Raw genomic sequence first — 20,805 nt, 5'->3', positions numbered from 1 at the left:
TCTTATTATTGTAAATAATTTGCTATTTAAATAAACATTTCCACATAGGCCTAACCTTCCCATTTTGAATACAATACGTAATTCAGACAACACAACATTTAAAGAAAGTGCAAAACTGAACTGTTTCATATGACAATAGAAAGCTGACAATGCAAATAATTACAATTTAACATCACGGTTAAATCTGTGACCAAAAGGAAGGTGAGACAAGGTTTCTGGAGAAACAGAAAGAAGAGCAGAGCTATCTGAATGTGTATATACAGTGCAGCTGGCAAGCGTCCTTCCCTGTCTCCGAGGAATTCAGAGGTACATCCGGGTTCTTGCTTTCATTGATTACAAAGAACATGTGCACCCATGGGAGACTGTGTTATTTCATACTGAGCTGGGAAATTTACAGATCACCGAGAAGGACAACCCCCCCCCCCCACGAAATGACTAATAACATGTTCATTGTGCACTTGTTGATATTCTTTCGCTTCTTTCACATATACTGTGGTTTCCTAAAAATGACTATTTATTTCAAGCGAGTGTTTTAAAGTATTTTCAGTATTTTTTAAGTATGTGAACTGACTGTTAGGGCATAAAAATACACTGTGATTTTTTTGCCTTACAGCTCTCTTTTTTGATTTTCACGTTTTGCAAAAGCTTTTCTTTCTCAATGACTCAGTTCAGTGCTTATCTGTATCTATACTGTATATAACAGTAAGCCTACTTCTCTTAAGTTTGAGTTTCAGGCCAGATTAGTAATCCATATTACATTGACAGCATTATTCATGACAAACCTATTCAAATCTTTTTTTTATTCAAAGTATACAGTAATACAGATGTTTCACCTCTATCAATAATGCATTTTTTCTGTGCATTGTCATGTTTGTAATTTATTCACACATTACATACTACATGCATATGTTTCATTGAAAGCTTTTGTTTGAAGGCATTGTTGCAATAATATAAAGATATTATGGAATTTTTGTTAATTAGCCCATATATTTTTTTTACATCCTTTAGTATTTTATTGGGAAATAAATCAAATCCAACGGGCTGTTTATAAAATGGACTTGTTAAAAAATCCCAGGTTTAATGACGGTTTGTGACAACATTTATTATTTTAAACCATTTTATTTTTATAAGTTTCTGAGTTATAACTATTTTCCCAAAAATACAATATTACTACATGCATCATAAACCTTTAAATGAATTGCTGCAAAAGTTGCTTTGTGCATTACCTTCTACATTGTAAACATGTTTCTTTATCTATAAGATTATATAATAATAACTTTCTTATCTACCACATTGGAAAAAACGTAATTGCTAATAAGTCGCTACCATTTTTGTTACATTCTCAAAACATCTTGCTGTGTGGTATAAGGAACATCCACTTCCTGATGCAGGTTACCATGGAGACAACCAATCCAGCAGACAGAAGCTGAGCAGGCCAGTGGCTAAGCCAACAAACGTCATTTCATGGCGAATGGATCCTGATTTGTCTAGAAACAGAAAAATAAATCCACATAAACTCACAAATGTATAATATTTGGCTATAAAATTGTGTGGAAACCAAGTTTTGTCTTGTGGCGTATCAGCATGGATGATTTCTTACATTGAGAGGTCACTGGGCCTGAGATAGAATAGGAGAAAAAAGGTAGATGTTTACGTTCATTTTGAAACCCGTAAGTAATGATAGAGGCTTAAAAAATGTGATACATCTCAATGTTATACCATTGTCAACTCTGGTTTTGATTTGTCCTGAGGAAACGGTGGCCACTTCGCTGGCGTTCAGTGGAGCTTGTATTTCTCTCTTTCTCACGCATTTCTATAAAAGAAGAAAAGCCTGGTGATATCCACACACAATCACAAACATGAGTTCTAAAAACTCTTGAATGCTCTCTGCCACTTTATACACTCTTAAGAAAAGGTGCTTCAAAAGGTTCTTCGATGTCACAGAAGAACCTTTTGGTTGCATAAAGAACCTTTCACATCTGAAGAACTTTTCTGTTTCACAAAAGTTTCTTTGTGGAAAGATTATAAATAAACTAAGAAAGAGGTGAAAGAGGAGAAACTTTAACATAATTATCCTCTGTGGGGTCAATAATGGTTCTTGTATTGCATCGTTGTGAAGAACCTTTTAAGCATTTTCATTTCTAAGAATGTGAAAAAGTTCAAGCACTATTGTGCATTATTAGTTACCGGAATCAAGGAGGCGCAAGTGGAGTTCTCACAGAGACGGGTAATACAATGCAGATAGAAAGTGGAGACAGTCAGGTTCTTATGTTCCACAAAGCGAAAGGCCTCAAAGGAGAAAAGAGCTTCCTGAGATACCCCGTTCTTATCAACCTTTGTCTGAGCATCACGAGTACATCTATAGATAACAAAAGACCCGATTACACAGAACTCAAGTGTCTTTTTAATTGTTGTCTTTAAAAAAGAATGACTCACCCGATAAAAAGATCATAGGACGTGCTGCTGGTTGGATATGGGCTTACTGTGGCATAGCAGCGGTCCAGTAACACGTTGAACCTTGAAATACCCAAATGAACGGGGAATTAAAATTGAATAGTCTGTATATAAGAGCTTAGCAATGTGAGTTATGTTACAGTCTTACTTGTTCGTTAGATTTGTTGCCTTGACCTGAACGTATATGCGAGTTTTCAACTGCAGCCCATTTGATGGTATCTGCAGTTTAGTAGTGTAGTTGACATTCTTAAAATAAAGATGACAGTATGAGTACAATTGTATTGAGTAACTTAACTTTTTTGTTTAAATTATATATGATGTTTAGACACAAGGAGAACATCCTTACAGTGAAAAGACCCATGCTTAAAGTACTGATAAAAGTACCATTGTTGTCCTTGATAGCAACACTCACTCCTGACCTGTGAGGAAGAAATAAAAGTATAAGTATTTAAAAACTGTAAATTGTGTCAACATGATAAAATGTCTTCCTGGGTTTTATACTCACACGCTGAGCTGGGTGTTGTTGACTACATACTGCAGTGGATACATGCAAGAAAACTGGTACATGAGTTGTTGTCTGTAAGTGATAGTGGCGATGCTGGGATCCCAGGAGTTGATTAATCCAGAGATATTAACGGACTGGATTTGGGAGAAATCTGAGAATACTCCAGAACCCAACTGACTTGTGATCTAACCAACAACACAAATATGGAATGTTGGAAATATATGTAGAAAATTCTTGCTTCACATAAAAAGTAGATTTCAAGTTCTTACATTCAAACTGTTGCCACAGAGAGTCAGTGACTCCTGAGAGATTGAGAAATTGAAATTTAAAACAGGAGGATTGGCTGTCCAGTCTGCGACTCCGAGGCAGGATGGGAGGTTGAACTTAGCATTGAGGGCCATGAGAGATTCATTGTATCCCGCAAAGTACATTGGACATAGCAGAACTTTTAAATACATAAAATTGGTTCCACACGTCACTGTGATATCGGAGTTTTCTGAAATATATATGTATAAACATTCTGTTACTGAAGTTGCCACTGCATTGATTTGTTTACGCTGTTTAAAAACATATCTCTCTAATTAAATTATCAATATATGTTCATTTAGAATTTATAAATCATTTTTAAAAATATTTTTGTATTGTTCTCCAGTAAAAATATCTGTACTCTTTGCAATAAGTAAATAAGATCAAAACGACATAATAAGATATAAGATCGTATTTTCAGAATGAAGTACAAAATACAAGTTAAAAAGCTTCATTAAATCAGTAAGTTAAGTCAAATTAGCTTTATGAGTCAGTTAAACTTACATTTTTATTGAACTGACTTTAAAAATATTTATTTTTTTGTACAGTGTTGTTTTAAAGATGTTTAGACATTTTGACTGGAAAGAAAGACAAGAATATTAAAGGTAAATGAAGATTATTTTAATTATAATTTGAAGAATATACTGACCTGCTGGTCTGTAGGTAGGGTGAGTGAGACATGTTAAGAGATTAGTCTGAGCTTCACATAGTAGAAAGAAGCCAGCAAAACACACCAGGTGGGCTAACCTTATCATCTTGAGACAAATTAATGAAGACAAAGCATTAGAACACACGAAGGATTTGAGAAGACAATTTAAAATATATATTACTATAAAAGATTACCATAATATAAAAAGAGCCCTCATCGCAACCATCATTACTGGACAAACATGAAAAATCTACAGAATAAAATATATCTTACCGTGTATAAATTTGTTGATTCAGTTATAACTTGATGTGTCACTTCTCTTGGCTTTTCTGTGGATGTCTTTCAGATTCAGTATTTATACAGAAGAGATGGGTGTGAGAGACAGCATCACAAAGACATGAGCAACACGAGACCCTTGGCTGATTTCAGCACTGATGGCTTTTCAGAACTAAGTTCACAAAACAGTGGTGTCATAAATATTGTTGATTAAACAGATAATTCCCTGAGCAACATCTGAAACTAGCACATTGACATTTCAATGTTTCAGGGTTTTATCTATAGAGTTTTCTCATTAAGATCTTAACTTTTCAATACAAGCGAATTATACTAGAACCTTAGTGGTCTATTTATTGTCTTCTCTGAGCAGCATATGGATACAATAATTTAATTTTAATAATTTAATTAATTAAATAAGAAATTTAAAGTAACTTTACTACTTGACACATATTCTCTTTTAGTGTTCATTTTGAAACATTTTGTTCCAACTACTGAATAAAGAAAACATGTGGTCCCCTGAGAATTATAAAAAATATTGAAAATAATTGTTGGGTGCAGGAAGTGTGTTAAAGAAAGGTGTTGGTCACTTCACAAAGAAATTTGCAGATGTTTTTTTATGTGTTCAAAAGTACACTAAATGCTCTCATTAGAATAGCAACCATGTACAGGACGTTCCCTTGATGAAACCAAACACCTTGTCAAGACCGATTAAAGGGCTTTTGGAATATATATATATATACAATCAAAAGAGGGGGATTCCTTTTGTACATAGAACAAAGAACTAGAGATTTACCTGCGTAATATAATGTTGTTGTTTTGGGTTGACGGGGGACAGTTGGTGCAATATTTATAAAACGCTTATAATAAATAATGTGTCACTAGGTCAGAGGAAAAAGCAACAGATAACTAACTCTCTTTGTGGTTAACCTGTGTGATTATTCAACCGTTCAGTGCATTGACTTTAGTGCTTGTTTTTTAAACCTTTTTTATTGAAGCTAAACAGTGCGTTTGTCTATTATTTACCTTTTTCGAGGTCAGGTACAAAAGGTATTGTGAATAATACTATACAACAACAAAAAAACTGAATTAACTCTCTTTTGTTGAAAATGTCACATCCCAGTGGATTTGAAATTACGAACTCATCGTCTTTGTCTGTATCCTAAAGGGTGTGTCCATCTGCTTTGCCTCTATTTTACACTAAACTCATCACACCCTCTATACAATACCTCCATCCCTTTCATGAGACTATAGGCTCTATAGCCATGGATTGGTTTCAGTGTTTGCCGACTAATTTGTCATGATGAATTCCTGTTTGCAATTCTGATATGTGTAGACAAATGTTTATATGCATATGCATCGTTCTCTTGAGGTGAAAAATCGGCCCTAATGTGCCAAATGGCACCTTAAAGCCAATAAATATATATTTTATCGTGGTGTAAATTACTTCAATGCACTTGAACTTTATGAGTTCACTGGCATGGAAAGCTATTAAAGATATTTGTTCAATGCTGCATAAAATGCGGCCTTTGAGGGTTTGTTAACTGTGCAATAAGTATTTATTGGGTAAGCTCTCACAATTTTTCAATACATTGTCAGTCAATTAATAAATAATGCTCTCATCATCACTTCACTGCTCTGACGTGATTCTAAAAGCCAATCAGAGAAGCTGCAGCAAACCAATAAGAAACAAACTTAAACATTTCAATACGATGATTATGTCTTGAAAGCAATGCGAACTACAAACGGAGTAAACAGATGTAGTCTAATAGTTTAAGAACAAGAAACATGTGCACATGTGCATATTGGCATTACAGGTCCGTAGCCAGCCTGTTGAAAGGGGAGGTTCTGTTTTTCAAAAGTGGACCTTTTTGCATTTTTTCTCCTTCTTTTGTATTTAATTATGAGGTTCAAATACTTCATTTTGGTGACCTTTTATGCACTTATTTGTGCTGGATTAGCTTGTCTGCTGGTATCTTAACCAGCACTGTTCTGTTGTCAACTTGCTTCTTCATGTAACACTTTTGTCAGTCCATAAGTTTATAGACCACACTAACAACAGAATAGATTTAATGAACTTTACTGAAATATTAATGATACTTATTCTCATCATTTCTTGACTCTCTATCAATGCCTCTTTTCTATGTTTTATTACAGTTTTTCTCAAATGCTAAAACTCAAAAGCCAATCCTCTAAACCAAATGTCCAGTTGCCTAAACACATTTACTAAATATAGCCATCATTTTCCAATATCATAAACACATTTCACATGAAGACACAATTCACAAACACAATCCTTCATTCTCAAAAATCTTAACACATTTTTCCTTGTTAAAACACAAGTTGCAAAATAACTCTGCTCATATTCTCAGATGAAAGCTCATGTGATGCAAAATGCTTGCCACAGTCAGCAATATTTGAACACAATGAACACACCTGGCACCATTCATTACACACATCGACTCAAAATTTAAGACACTTGTTGCCAATGCTGTGACCACATGTATAAAAGCAAGTTCAGAGTGCACAGTTTGCTGAAGATTCGAGTAAGAGGAGGGAGAAGAGCTGGCAATGGAAGAAGAGGAGGAGGCCAACAAGGGAGAGGAGAAGGTCCAGGAGGAAGAGGAGGAGGCCAACAAGGGAGAGGAGAAGGTCCAGGAGGGAGAGCAAGACAACCTCGCACCATCATTACAGACAAGATGCGAGCAACAGTCATTGACCATGTCATTGTCCATGGCATGACAATGGCTGAAGCAGGACTAAGTGTCCGTCCAAACCTGAGTAGGTTCACCGTGGCCACCATTATCAGGGCATTCAGACAACACAACAGGTATTGTACTCTATTGCTTTCTTTGTCACAATACAATTTACAAGCCTGTGAAAGTAGTCTATTTGTTTCAAATAAGTTGTTACTGTATTTGTAAAACATGTCAATTGACAACACATGTTTCTTTCTTTAGAGTTGAAAGAATGCCACATCGAGGTGGGAGGGTTGCCATATTTACAGCGGCACAAGAAACCCTCATTTTAGATATGGTTCGTGAGAACAACCTCATCAGACTCCGGGAGATCAGAGACAAAGTCACTGCCGATAATGTCAACTTTGAGAGCATTGATGTCAGCTTGGCCACAATAGACCGAGTTCTCCGGCGCCAAAAGATGCGGATGAAACAGGTCTATAGGGTTCCCTTTGAGCGCAACTCTGCGCGACACAAAGACCTACGTTACGAGTATGTGCAAGTAAGTATACATCCATGTTCACAGTACAGTTAGTGGACATACTGTGTTACTCAGTGGCCTACATTGCTTCTGGACAATACTGTGCTACCTGATTGACTGTTGTTCTGAACACCTGTGCACTTTCACATTTTCACAGAGGATATTACAGTTGGACGCGATGGCCAGACCTCATGAGTACCTCTTCCTGGATGAGGCTGGCTTCAACCTGCAGAAACGAAGGAGGCCGTAACATCATTGGCCAAAGAGCCATCACCTGAGGTTCCTGGCCAACATCATTGGCCAAAGAGCCATCACCTGAGGTTCCTGGCCAACATGGGTAATATCACTCTTTGTGCGGCCATGGGTTTGGAGGGGCTTGTCCACCGGCATTTGTCCTTTGGGTCTTACAACATCCAACGTCTCCTCACCTTCCTAGAGGAGCTAAAAGACATCCTCCTGGACCGCCCATCACATTTATGTGATCATTTGGGACAATGTAAGCTTCCACAGAACAAACCAAATCAGAGAGTGGTTTGTACAGTAACCACCTTTTAAACGTCTGTCTGCCACCATACTCCGCTTTCCTGAATCCTATAGAGCTCTTCTCATCGTGGAGATGGAAGGTTTATGACAGACAACCATACACTAGATAGAACCTCCTAAGGGCAATGGAGCTGGCCTGTGTTGACATCCCAGTGGAGGCCCTCCATGGATGGATTCGCCATTCCAGGGTGTTTTTCCCGCAGTGCCTGGCAAGAGACAATATAGCCTGCGATGTGGATGAGGGGATGTGGCCCCATGCAGCTCAGCGACATGATGCCGCACAGTGATTGTGGTGTGTGTGTGGTGTGAATAAAGTAAATAAAAAAACTTCACACCCTGATCATGTTTTCAAGAGTACTGTTGTGTGCAATAGATTCAGTTTTTGGATTGATTTGTGTTACAGTAGTGTACATGCAGAATTTACTATAGATTTATACTCTTCATATGAAACTCACAAATCTAAATGCCTAATGCTCTGCAGAGATCTAAGAAGATCCATTACTGTAAAGTTTCTAAAAATATGCATTGGCAGTTATGAAACAAAGAACCTTCTCACAAATTGAGCATTGTGTTTTCAATTTTTTGCTGTTGTGTGTAATGATGTGTATAGTGTTTACATTTTTGAAAGCTTCGAGCTGCTCTTTTGGTGTGAAAGTTTGAGTTTTGAAGTGAGAAGGTGTGGTTGTGTTTATGTAGCTTTAGGAAAGGGTGTTGTGTTTAGACATTGGGGAACATGGAGGAAACGTTTGTGAAATGTGTTTTAGCATTTGAGAAAAACTGTAATATAATTACGCCAGGTTTATATGGCTATTATATTGTAGACTATTGAGTGGATAAATCCTTTTAATTAAAATATATATATATATACATATACAGTCATGGCCAAAATTGTTGGCACCCCTGAAATACATTTCTCACAGAAAAGTATTGCATTAACATGTTTTGCTATACACATGTTTATTCCCTTTGTGTGTATTGGAACAAAATGAAAACAAGGAGGGAAAAAAGCTTATTTGACATTATGTCACAAAAACTCCAAAAATGACCTGGACAAAATTATTGGCACCCTTAACTTAATATTTGGTTGCACACACTTTGGAAAAAATAACTGAAATCAATCGCTTCCTATAACAATCAATAAACTTCTTACACCTCTCACCCGGAATTTTGGACCACTCTTCCTTTGCAAACTGCTCCAGGTCTCTCATATTGGAAGGGCGCCTTTTCCCAACAGCAATTTTAAGATCTCTCCACAATTGTTCAATGGAATTTAGATCTGGACTCATTGCTGGCCACTTCAGAACTCTCCAGCGCTTTGTTGGCATCCATTTCTGGGTGCTTTTTGAAGTATGTTTGGGGCCATTGTCCTGCTGGATCTCAGACGCAACCCAGCTTTCTGACACTGGGCCCTACATTGCGACCCAAAATCCTTTGGTAATCCTCAGATTTCATTATGCCTTGCACACAGTCAAGGCACCCTGTGCCAGAGGCAGCAAAACAACCCCAAAACATCTTTGAACCTCCACCATATTTGACTGTAGGTACTGTGTTCTTTTCTTTGTAGGCCTCATTCCGTTTTCGGTAAACAGTAGAATGTTGCGCTTTACCAAAAAGCTCTATTTTGGTCTCATCTGTCCACAAGACGTTTTCCCAGAAGGATTTTGGCTTACTCAAGTACCTTTTGGCAAACTGTAGTCTTGCTTTTTTATGTCTCCGTGTCAGCAGTGGGGTCCTCCTGGGTCTCCTGCCATAACGTTTCATTTCATTTAAATGTCGAAGGATAGTTCGCGCTGACACTGATGCACCCTGAGCCTGCAGGACAGCTTGAATTTCTTTGGAATTTGTTTGGGGCTGCTTATAGTACCATCCGGACTATCCTGCGTTGCAACCTTTAATAAATGTTTCTCTTCCGTCGTTGTCCAGGGAGATTAGCTACAGTGCCATGGGTTGCAAACTTTTTGATAATGTTGCGCACAGTGGACAAAGGAAAATCTAGATCACTGGAAATGGACTTGTAACCTTGAGATTGTTTATATTTTTCCACAATTTTGGTTCTCAAGTCCTCAGACAGTTCTCTTCTCCTCTTTCTGTTGTCCATGCTTAGTGTGGCACACACAGATACACAATGCAAAGAATAAGTCAACTTCTCTTCTTTTTATCTGCTTTCAGGTGTGATTTTTATATTGCCCACACCTGTTACTTGCCCCAGGTGAGTTTAAAGGAGCATCACATGCATGAAACAATCTTATTTATCCACAATTTTGAAAGGGTGCCAACTGTTTTGTCCAGGTCATTTTTGGAGTTTTGTGGTACATTATGTCAAATTTGCTTTTTTCCCTCCTTTTTTGGTTTTGTTCCAATACACACAAAGGGTATAAACATGTGTATAGCAAAACATGTGTTAATGCAATAGTTTTCTGTGAGAAATACAATTTTGGCCATGACTGTATAACCCCTCCCTCCCATCATTCAGAGGCGATGCTTCTTCACCGTTGCTTTGAAAAGTGTATTGCGAGAACTCTCTTTGTATGCACGCGCACACACACGCACGCACGCACGCGCACACACACACACACACGCGTCCAGCAACAATAATCATATTAATTTGAAACAGCAACCCAGAAATTTGTCACAAGCATGTGACAATAATCACATAAAAAACCGACTTAAATTTTGGACCTCAGGCAGGACCCCCCTGCCTACGGGCTTGCATTTATGAAATGAAAGTGTAGGCCTAGGCTATACAAGTATGTACGCAATGCGCATCTTACGAACATAGGTGCACGCATTCTTTAGTAATAAAATCTGAGCATTTTGTATAAAACGCGACTTTTAATTTTATCATCCAGTCCACTTTAAAAGTGAAACTGTAATGAACGAGCTCTTTTATCGATACGTTCCTCGGTCTTGGACCATGATCTGTAGCTTTAGTGGGCTCACTGGGCTGCATTCCGCTGGCATTCTCAGCGGCCGCGCGATGTGATTGGCTGTTGGGCTCGTTCACGTTCTGGACTGTTCTTCCGAGGAAGTGTTAAAGCGCATCACAGCAGCACATCCGAAGAACAGAAGTCAGTCTCTGCGCACCAAGCTGCGACATAACGGGCGACTCAGCGAGGAAGTGGTAAGAGTTATTAAATATGCCAAGTCAAATAGCGTGTTTCTTGGATTGTTGTCATTGCACAAGTGCTGCCGTTGTCTATTATTAGGCTCTGTGGGTAAAACAATGTCGCCTGATTCAACTGACAAAAACGAATAGCGTCGTGCAAAATGCACACTTGTTTAGAAACTTAAGTATATGCACGTGATCCTACACGTAGTTTAAAATAGTTTAGGATATTATCTTTAATGGGCTTTGTTTGAATATAAAATTTTCTGTCAGAACTTGTACGTCCTGGGAATTTTGGGTAAGCGTGCGCGCGCTCGACGAGGACTGGAGTGGATGGATGATTCCAGAACGAGACGCTCCCAGTTGTTATTCGGGAATGTTTACGGAAACCCATCTTGTATAACTGTGAAGCAAGCAAGCAACTTTGTCCGGTCATTTAGTACTTTCTTTTCATGCAACTTTGATATTAAACACGAATGAAACTCAAATAAAGCTTTACAGCTGCCTTTTCTGTTCTGAACAAGTATTTCTCGAGGGCTCTGTTTGAAGAAGTGTCCTTTAAACACGATGACAGCTGTGTAGCTGTTTGTTGAGCTTTCGTTAAATGCAATGAGGGAATAGTACTATAAATAGGATGCAATGCAAATAAACATGATCCTTATTTGGACTGTTGACTTGCAAAGGGTTGGATGCATGAAATTTATAGTTTCCCCCGTGGATATTAACTAGTATCATTTGCATTCAGCCAAAACCATGTCAAAGGGACCAGCAGTTGGCATCGATCTGGGGACCACCTATTCCTGTGTGGGGGTCTTTCAGCATGGCAAAGTTGAAATCATTGCCAATGACCAGGGTAACAGGACCACACCAAGTTATGTGGCATTCACAGACACAGAGAGGCTGATTGGGGATGCTGCCAAAAATCAAGTGGCGCTGAACCCTACCAATACAGTCTTTGGTAGGTCATTTTGTTGTGACTATTTAAATAAGAACAGTGTATTTTCAACTATCCTTGTTACATTTAAGTTCCACATCTATGGGTATAATGTGGCTGGTGCATTTCTTGCTATATTTTTCTCATAGATGCCAAAAGATTAATTGGTCGGAGGTTTGATGACACTGTTGTGCAGTCAGACATGAAGCATTGGCCGTTCACTGTTATCAATGACAGTTCCCGCCCCAAAGTTCAAGTTGAATACAAAGGCGAGACCAAAACCTTTTACCCGGAGGAGATTTCCTCCATGGTGCTTACAAAAATGAAGGAGATCGCAGAGGCATACCTTGGAAAAGTGAGTGTCTAATATTTTCCTAATAATAATTAGATAAAATAAAAATGTTACTGTACAAATTCAATGAAATCATTTACATTTGCTATAATGCTGTTTAGAATGTATACTGTCCCCCATGTTGCTGTTCGTTAAATCGTAATGTGTTGACACATTAAACTTGTCAACATTGACACACATGGCAGTTTATTATTAGAACATGAAGAAGGTTTAATGTAGTAATATTGACTTTTTGAGCAACACATCTTAAAGGAACAGTTCACACGCACACTCACACACACACACCAAATCTGTCATCATTTACTCATCCCTTAAGTTGTTCCAAAGCTATATCCATTTCTTTGTTTTGTTGAACACAAAGATGATATTTTGAAGACTGAAGTCAGTATTGGGTCACTATTGACTATTGTAATAAAGATCCATAGAAGGGAAGGAAGGAGGCGGGAACCGGTGAACATTTGAACAATAAAACTTAAATTAAACAAACAATAAACACGGAAGTAAAGACCGGCAGCCACCTCACGGTCGACTACCGGCCATAAAACAAACACAAACTTCACACATGTTCGGGCCCGGTCCTCTCTCGTCAGTCCTGCCAGTCGTCCTTTTAAGCTCCCGATCTCCTCCGTGAGAGATGCGGAACCGGTGCGCGTACAGCTGATTGCACTTCTCACGCCACCGGCCCCGCCTCACGGCTCTCATCCCGCCTTCCTCACCACAACTATCATTGTAGTTTTTCTCCCTTCTATGGCCCCAGTAGTACAATAGTATTCCAGAACTGATTGGTTATAAACATTCTTCCAAATATTTTTCTTTATTCTGAGCAAAACGAACATATAAGGTTAGGAACAACTTCTGGGTGAGTAAACGATGATAAAATCTTTATTTTTGGGAGAGCTATTCCTTTAAGTCCCTTATTTTTAAGATAACCTGACAAAAAAATCTAATTTGAAAGGAATAAAGTTTTTAAACTGAGGTTACTTTTATTCACAGACCGTTACAAATGCCGTTGTTACTGTACCTGCTTACTTCAATGACTCTCAGCGCCAAGCAACAAAGGACGCTGGGATCATCGCCGGCCTAAACGTTCAAAGAATTATCAATGAGCCAACCGCTGCTGCCATTGCGTATGGCCTGGACAAGAAAGTGAGAGGTCTACTGTTACTATAAAACAATATTTATGAGTTACTGTATGTTTGAAAGCATGCAGAAGCATCATCTGAATTAATTTGTCTTTCTTAATCCAGGTTGGTTCTGAGAGAAATGTCCTGATCTTTGATCTTGGTGGTGGCACTTTTGATGTATCGATCCTTACTATCGAGGATGGAATTTTCGAGGTCAAGTCCACAGCCGGAGACACTCACCTCGGAGGCGAAGACTTTGACAGTCGCATGGTGAACCATTTTATCTCAGAGTTCAAGCGCAAGTACAAAAAGGACATCAGCGATAACAAGAGGGCTGTCCGTCGTCTGCGCACTGCCTGCGAGAGGGCAAAACGCACCCTGTCCTCCAGCACTCAGGCCAGCATTGAGATCGACTCTCTTTATGAAGGAATCGACTTCTACACATCCATCACTAGAGCTCGTTTCGAAGAGCTGAACGCCGATCTCTTCCGCGGTACGTTGGATCCAGTAGAGAAGTCTCTTCGTGATGCTAAACTGGACAAGTCTCAGGTTCACGAAATCGTCCTTGTTGGAGGTTCCACCCGTATCCCAAAGATCCAAAAACTCCTGCTGGATTTCTTCAATGGCAAGGAATTAAATAAGAGCATCAATCCGGATGAGGCTGTCGCATATGGAGCAGGTACTCAAAATGATTCTGATGCTTCATGTCTCAGATTTTCTCATATGTAGAATCCTATAAAAGACATGTGTCGTTTACAGCTGTTCAGGCAGCAATTTTATCTGGAGATAAGTCTGAGAATGTCCAAGACCTGTTGCTCCTGGATGTTACCCCTCTGTCTCTGGGGATTGAAACTGCCGGTGGCGTTATGACCATCTTGATCAAACGTAACACTACCATCCCAACCAAACAAACCCAGACCTTCACCACCTACTCGGACAACCAGCCCGGTGTCCTCATTCAGGTGAGGAAATGAACTTTTGTAAGCATATATTGATTACGTATTCTTTGTGACTTTCAGCAGTGTTCCTGTTGGATTGCATTCCTATAGGTGTACGAAGGTGAGAGAGCCATGACTAAAGACAACAACTTGCTGGGGAAGTTTGAGCTGACCGGCATCCCTCCAGCTCCCCGTGGGATCCCTCAGATTGAAGTCATCTTTGATATCGACGCCAATGGCATCATGAATGTGTCTGCTGTAGACAAGAGCACTGGCAAGGAGAACAAGATCACCATTACAAACGACAAAGGTAACAAACGCTGACTTTCTAAGTGTCTTTCGTTTTGCTTTTTGAAACTTCAGGCCTAAACATCTCCTCAATGCCTTAAGGTCGTCTAAGCAAGGAGGACATTGAAAATATGGTCCATGAAGCTGAGAAGTACAAGGCAGAGGATGATGTCCAAAGAGAAAAGGTCGCCGCTAAGAACGCCCTTGAGTCCTACGCCTTCAACATGAAATCCACGGTTGAAGATGAGAAGCTCAAGGGAAAGATTAGTGATGAGGACAAGCAGAAGATTCTTGACAAGTGCAACGAGTTCATAAGCTGGCTGGACAAAAACCAGGTATGTTATCAAATTTTCTGACGGAGTCTGTTTAAGTCACAGCTCACATTCTCTATGTTCAATTCAATTATCTCCCTATGTTCTGCTAAGACCGCTGAGAAGGATGAGTTTGAACATAAGCAGAAGGAGCTAGAGAAAGTGTGCAGCCCTATCATTACCAAGCTATACCAGAGTGCTGGTGGAATGCCGGAGGGTACGCCTGGAGGGTTTCCAGGAGCTGGAGGTGCACCTGGTGGAGATGGATCCTCTGGCCCAACCATTGAGGAAGTTGATTAAATCATAAGAAAAAAGTTGTTTGTTATGTGTGGAGCACCTTATTGTAATGTGTTGAATTCTAAGCACTTTAAAATGTCATGTTTTTCTCTTTTGCATGTTTCAATAATCTCAGAAACTGAATTTTGAGTTCATGGGCACTTATAAAGCAGCATGTTGTTATGTTATGTTAAAGATTTGTATTCAAAAGGCTGCGTATCTTTCGCATCTTCATGTGTCTTACATTGACTATAAAGAATTTTCTTTTCACAGAGTGTACATGTTGTGTGATTGCGTTCTTTCTTGAATCATTAAGAGGCCATTTCAAAATTATTATTTTAGTTTTTTTTGAACTTGTGTTTTGATAACATTCTGTGTACTACTTACAATATTTCTACTAAGTTCCAAATAAAAATATCGCTTCTATTTGCATTTATTTGCAGAAAATGAAAACTGGAGTAAAAGGTCAATATAACAGAAAAAATACTCTGTATTTTTCAGACCACTGACAAAACTGCAAAGAAAACAAATTCATATGAACTTTTACACAACAGTAATATTTGTACATGCATTTAGGAAAGGTTCAAATTATTTTTATCAGATAACCTGTTATTTATTATCGCAGTTTTCATGCTGTCAGTCTTTCACATTGCTGTTGGATGACTGTGTCACTCCTGAGTTTTAATTTTGGTCAAATTCAAAATACACTGGACTGGAATGACTACAATACATCTAGAAATACTGATTAAATAAAAATTGGGAATAGTCTCTTAATTGTGTTGTGGCTGTATGTTTCAAATGTCATGTAATTGGTGCAGTACACTAAAAGTAATTTTTAAATTAAATTCAAGTTTCTACTTTTCACTTAAAAGCCTATTTTTATTTTTTAAAAGCTTTGCTGTTTACTGAATCAATATCATACATTTTGGTAACTGGAGCTCTTTCATGTTTATACTACTTTGTGGGAAATTGTGTATAAAACCATAAAACAAACCAAGCATTTTATTAGTCTATTTTTAGTTTATTCACTGTAAATTAAAACAAAGATCTAAAGTAATAGGAGCAGGGATGACATGATGGTTCACATTCAAACTGAATGGATAGCTCCGAATATTACTAGATAGTTCAGATGGATCAGTGTGACATGGGGCCTCTAGGTTCATGCATTCGGTATGCACACATATAGAAAATCCCTGCAGAGAAGACAAAGAATGTAACAGAAAAAAATATTATTGCTGACAGACACTGATCAGAATTTTTACTCGATATTAGTCAAATTTTTATTAAATATTTTGGCTTGCTACTATACCTGAAAAGAATGTGAGCACCACAGATACCCAACCCATTATGTATGACCACGAAAACCTCCAATTCCCGTAACGTTTCCCATAGTAGTTCACTGTCATCCCAGTGTAGACAGCCATGGCCAACAGCACGAAGAAGCCTAAAAGTCAGCAGATGTAATTCACCTCAGACACATTTTCCAGAACAGACCCAAAGTGCAATTGTCTCATCTGGCCTTTTTAATTAATTGTATTTGTTAAAACTACCATAAAAGGTGTTCTTACATGAGATGAAATAGAGAATTCCTGCAGCAAAGGTTTTGTCAAAGCTGTTAAAGGAGTAATTGATGAAAGCCATAACACCAATGATGAGTCCGAAGAAACAAGCTAGGACAGCCAGAATCATGAATGCGCGGGTAGCATCCCAGTATGCTGTTAAAAACACATCGTTATGTACATTATAATGATGTTTACTGTGTAGAACAATTCATGTCTGTGATGTGGTGGTCTCACCGATGCTGTCTGTGTGTGTCATGCATTTTCCAGGGACACAGTAGCGCCACAGACCTTGATGCATGTAACTACTGGACTGGCGGTACTGCATCCAATAATCGGTGGCAGTGGAGACCACCAGGAGTATGTTCCCCAGTCCCGCACAAAACAATCCACCGCCCATAAAGCTGTACATCTTGAACCTACAGACACTCTAGTATAACACAATTCAATAATATGAAATCGGCAAAACCACATTTTGCTGTTTATGAGACGAACTATTTGGATTTAAAAACACTTATCAAATATCACAGTCTAAATCTTTGCAATATTTCTTCAATATTTTATGTGGTTGTAAATTGTTTTGTTCACCATAAGTTCAGGTTATGTGTTATCAGATAAACATATCCTCAGTATTTTTATGTTGAATAAACGTCTCCTGTACAGATAAATGAGCAATATTTACACAAATTAAAAAATGTATTGCATTAAAACATCTTTACACATAAAAAGCTAAATTACAAGCCACAATAACAAACCCAACATATAATGTGAAAACATTCCAACCTGTTTTGTTGTTTTCCAAGAAAATGTGCTATCAGAATGAATAGTGTGAAGCTCAATTATGCCAGGGCAGGCAGATTTCCATGAGCTATTGGCAGTTATTTTTTGTCAGTGCACAAGAGGTGAGTGGAGAAGGACAATAGAGATGTCACAGCAACAACCAATCGGAGAGGCCCAATGAGTGCTTAAGAGAATCTGCTGAAAATACAAAACTATTTAACGCTATATTGTTTCACTAATACTGATGACAAAGTGCTTTCAGTTTACAATTTAGAAACATCGTGGGAAAATTGACAGCAAATTGACAAGCAGTTAAAAGAGGAATCGAAGAAACTAGAAAATTTGAAATAAAACATTTCTAATTACTAAAGTTTTTATTAAATCTTTATCTGCAAAGCAAAGGGCATCATTTGAGACAAAAACTAAATGTTTTGCGCAACTATTGCCATAGTTTAACCCATTATATCACCAGGATTAAACTTACATTACATTTCTTTACAATATCGCATGAAATATGTTTTTTCTAAAGCCCTGTAGATTCCATAAGAAACCAATGAAATCCATTGTGTTAATCAAATTATTCCTGTCCAACAGACATGGCATATACAGTTAAATTGAACAGTTAAATATTAATTCATGTTCTGAAATGTGGTATTTGACCTACCACATTTTACTGATGGGCCCTTATGTTAAGAGCATTATAAAAGTGGGCCATCAATGATAACTAAAGGCTCTGAATGCGAGTGTTTTAAGCTGTTTACAGAATGGTTAAGATCATTCCAGTAAACATTCTGTTTCTTCTGAAAGCTTAAATGCGATGGCTCTGAAGGCCAAGTCAGCATAAGTAAGGCAGTAGACTGAAAATAGAAAGTAATGAACAGATAAAAATAGAAAAGATCAACCCACAGGAACCAATAAAACATCAAATGTCTCCAGGAGAGAGAATATAAGAACCTATACTGTATGCTAGAATTATATTATTTTCTATGGAGATAGGAATAGGAAGACAGCCGACGTGAGTTATGAATGTAACATCTTATATATTGCTGCTGTCCTTCTAAAACCTTGTGTATCCATATTTTGTGATTTTTATTTTGTGCTTGTCCACTTTCACAACACAGTATTTAAGCATTTAAAATTACAGTGTTTTCCCATTTCCTGAAAAACAGCAAATTTGCACATCCGAGGTTTCAGGACAGCAACGAATAAATAAATATTAAATAAATAAATATTAAACAACCATATCACATTTTTGATGTGCAACTTATGTAGCATAAGAACAGTTATCTATTTGTCAGGTATCTGAAGTTCATGGAACATATAATGCAAATACTTAAAAGGACAGTTCCATCATTTACTCATCTTCATTTCAAACCTATATGTCTGCTAAACACAAAAGAAGATATTTGCAATAAATGTTTTTTCTTGTTTTACCTTTGAGGTAAAAACTAAAATATCCTTTTTGAGTATGTGCACATTTTTATTACCAGCAGAGGGAGACCTTAAATAGGGAGAAATCTCCAAAGCAAGCTAGATGTTTAAACTTGTCAGTGTTGAAGAGAGTTTCACATCCACAGTGTTGGACTTGGCCAAGTGGCCGAAGGCGACGCAATGCTAATAATCTTTACAATGTATCACTGCTAGCAACAGCACCTTCTACTTTCCCAATAGGATTGTGGAACTGCCAATCTGCTGTGAACAAAGCTGATTTCATTACAGCTTTTGTTAAACATTCTGGTCTTTCCATCGTAGCACTTACAGAAACATGGATCAAACCAGAGGACTCTGCCACTCCCGCTGCCCTCTCCCATAACCACACTTTCTCCCACAGCCCTCTCTTCACAGGAAGGTGTGGAGGCACCGGTCTACTCATCCCCAAAGACTGAAAATTCAATCAGCTAACACCCATGTGTGACAACAGTTCATTCGAGTTTCATGCTGTTACTATCACCCACCCTGTTAAAAGTCATTTTGTAGTTATATATCGTTCCCCAGGTCAGCTTGGACATTTCTTGGAGGAGCTGGATGTGCTTCTTTCATCCGTCCCTGAGGATGGTACTCCCCTGGTGGTACTAGGTGACTTCAACATCCACATTGGTAAACCACAGGCTGCTGACTTCGTCAACCTGGCCGCATCATTTCTCCTCGAGCAGTTTTCCACATCAGCAACCCACAAGTCTGGAAACCATCTAGATCTGATCTTCACAAGGTACTGCTCCACTCATCACTCTCAGGTCTCCCCGCTGCACACGTCTGATCACTTCTTCGTCACCCTCAACCTCGACCTCACTGCTCCGGATATCGCAGATGTCTTACCGATGGTCACCTTCCGGCGCAACCTGTGGTCTCTCCCTTCCTCCTGTTTTTCCTCTCCTGTCCTCTCTGCACTCCCCCCCTCTGATGAGCTCTCTCTTTTGAATACAGACAATGCCACAGACACTCTGTGTTCCACGCTTTCATCCTGCTTGGACAACCTATGCCCTCTTGCATCTGGACCAGCCCGTGCATCCCCGTCGGCTCCCTGGTTATCGGATGTACTGCGTGAGCATCGCGCCAGCCACCGGTCAGCTGAGAGAAAATGGCGGCAGTCCATCACACCGCTTCTAAAGAAACCCACCCTGGACCCTACACTGCTAGAAAACTACAGGCCTGTCTCCCTTCTTCCCTTCATCGCCAAAGCCCTGGACCGAGTTGTGTTCAACCAGCTCTCCTCCTTTCTCATGCAAAACAACCTCCTGGACAGCAATCAGTCTGGGTTCAAGACCGGCCATTCCACATAGACTGCACTGCTCTCAGTCATCGAAGCCCTAAAACTGGCAAAAGCATCATCCATGTCATCTGTGCTCATCCTACTGGATCCTCTCAGTGCTATGGGTGTCTCTGGAATGGCGTTGCAATGGTTTGAGTCCTACCTCTCGGGTAGGTCATTCTGAGTATCCTGGAGAGATGAGGTCTCCTCGTCCAAACAGCTCAACACGGGGGTGCCACAGGGCTCAGTGCTTGGACCGCTACTCTTCTCCATTTACATGACATCCCTTGGCTTGGTCATTCAGAAGCATGGCTTCTCCTATCACTGCTATGCCGACGACACACAACTCTACTTGTCATTTCAACCGGACGATCCGACGGTCGCTGCTCGCATCGTGGCATGCCTGAGTGACATCTCGCTTTGGATGAAGGATCATCAC

At 39.0% G+C, this 20,805-nt stretch overlaps 3 protein-coding genes across 4 annotated transcripts; 1 reads left to right on the top strand and 2 right to left on the bottom strand.

The window, feature by feature from the left end:
- Nucleotides 1–787: 787 nt before the first annotated feature.
- Nucleotides 788–4,239, bottom strand: LOC306908467 (zona pellucida-like domain-containing protein 1). Its single transcript, XM_079481355.1, has 10 exons — nucleotides 4,188–4,239; nucleotides 3,915–4,020; nucleotides 3,229–3,455; nucleotides 2,960–3,144; nucleotides 2,801–2,873; nucleotides 2,603–2,700; nucleotides 2,437–2,517; nucleotides 2,188–2,359; nucleotides 1,705–1,813; nucleotides 788–1,487 (listed from the first exon to the last, which is right to left on the bottom strand). The coding sequence occupies exons 2-10, from the start codon at nucleotides 4,018–4,020 to the stop codon at nucleotides 1,393–1,395; spliced, it is 1,146 nt and encodes a 381-aa protein (XP_079337481.1). The 5' UTR covers nucleotides 4,188–4,239; the 3' UTR covers nucleotides 788–1,392.
- A 6,651-nt stretch (nucleotides 4,240–10,890) lies between these two features.
- Nucleotides 10,891–16,145, top strand: hspa8b (heat shock protein family A (Hsp70) member 8b). The gene is made up of 9 exons (XM_079481826.1): nucleotides 10,891–11,070; nucleotides 11,801–12,013; nucleotides 12,139–12,344; nucleotides 13,335–13,487; nucleotides 13,589–14,144; nucleotides 14,225–14,427; nucleotides 14,515–14,713; nucleotides 14,794–15,026; nucleotides 15,117–16,145. The coding sequence occupies exons 2-9, from the start codon at nucleotides 11,809–11,811 to the stop codon at nucleotides 15,300–15,302; spliced, it is 1,941 nt and encodes a 646-aa protein (XP_079337952.1). The 5' UTR covers nucleotides 10,891–11,070; nucleotides 11,801–11,808; the 3' UTR covers nucleotides 15,303–16,145.
- On the bottom strand, nucleotides 15,944–17,767 carry lim2.3 (lens intrinsic membrane protein 2.3). 2 transcript variants are annotated; one of them, XM_079481827.1, is made up of 5 exons: nucleotides 17,621–17,767; nucleotides 17,075–17,267; nucleotides 16,847–16,993; nucleotides 16,588–16,722; nucleotides 15,944–16,471 (listed from the first exon to the last, which is right to left on the bottom strand). In XM_079481827.1, exons 2-5 carry the CDS (start codon nucleotides 17,247–17,249, stop codon nucleotides 16,413–16,415), a joined length of 516 nt encoding a protein of 171 aa, XP_079337953.1. In that variant the 5' UTR covers nucleotides 17,250–17,267; nucleotides 17,621–17,767; the 3' UTR covers nucleotides 15,944–16,412. The 2 variants fall into 2 exon arrangements, with proteins under 2 accessions (XP_079337953.1, XP_079337954.1); XM_079481828.1 differs by lacking the exon at nucleotides 17,621–17,767 and adding an exon at nucleotides 17,426–17,617 and having other exon boundaries at nucleotides 16,286–16,471.
- Between the last annotated feature and the right edge of the window lie 3,038 nt (nucleotides 17,768–20,805).

This window comes from Barbatula barbatula, assembly GCF_947034865.1.
Source record: "Barbatula barbatula genome assembly, chromosome: 19".
NCBI classification, from domain to species: Eukaryota; Metazoa; Chordata; class Actinopteri; order Cypriniformes; family Nemacheilidae; genus Barbatula; species Barbatula barbatula.
Note: the sequence above shows the minus strand (reverse complement) of the source record. Positions and strands in the feature narration are given on the sequence as shown.

What these genes read in the sequence shown, in the direction of transcription:
- hspa8b (XM_079481826.1), top strand. Translation starts at nt 11,809, where the DNA reads ATGTCAAAGGGACCAGCAGTTGGCATCGATCTGGGGACCACCTATTCC. An exon ending in CACCATTACAAACGACAAAG is followed by an intron (nt 14,714 to 14,793) that starts GTAACAAACGCT and finishes CAATGCCTTAAG; the next exon opens with GTCGTCTAAGCAAGGAGGAC. An exon ending in GCTGGCTGGACAAAAACCAG is followed by an intron (nt 15,027 to 15,116) that starts GTATGTTATCAA and finishes TGTTCTGCTAAG; the next exon opens with ACCGCTGAGAAGGATGAGTT.
- lim2.3 (XM_079481828.1), bottom strand. An exon ending in GACACACACAGACAGCATCG is followed by an intron (nt 16,994 to 17,074) that starts GTGAGACCACCA and finishes TGTTTTTAACAG; the next exon opens with CATACTGGGATGCTACCCGC. An exon ending in GGTGCTCACATTCTTTTCAG is followed by an intron (nt 16,472 to 16,587) that starts GTATAGTAGCAA and finishes TCTTCTCTGCAG; the next exon opens with GGATTTTCTATATGTGTGCA.
- LOC306908467 (XM_079481355.1), bottom strand. Translation starts at nt 4,020, where the DNA reads ATGATAAGGTTAGCCCACCTGGTGTGTTTTGCTGGCTTCTTTCTACTA. An exon ending in TCTGTGGCAACAGTTTGAAT is followed by an intron (nt 3,145 to 3,228) that starts GTAAGAACTTGA and finishes GTTGTTGGTTAG; the next exon opens with ATCACAAGTCAGTTGGGTTC. An exon ending in TCCTATGATCTTTTTATCGG is followed by an intron (nt 2,360 to 2,436) that starts GTGAGTCATTCT and finishes TGTTATCTATAG; the next exon opens with ATGTACTCGTGATGCTCAGA.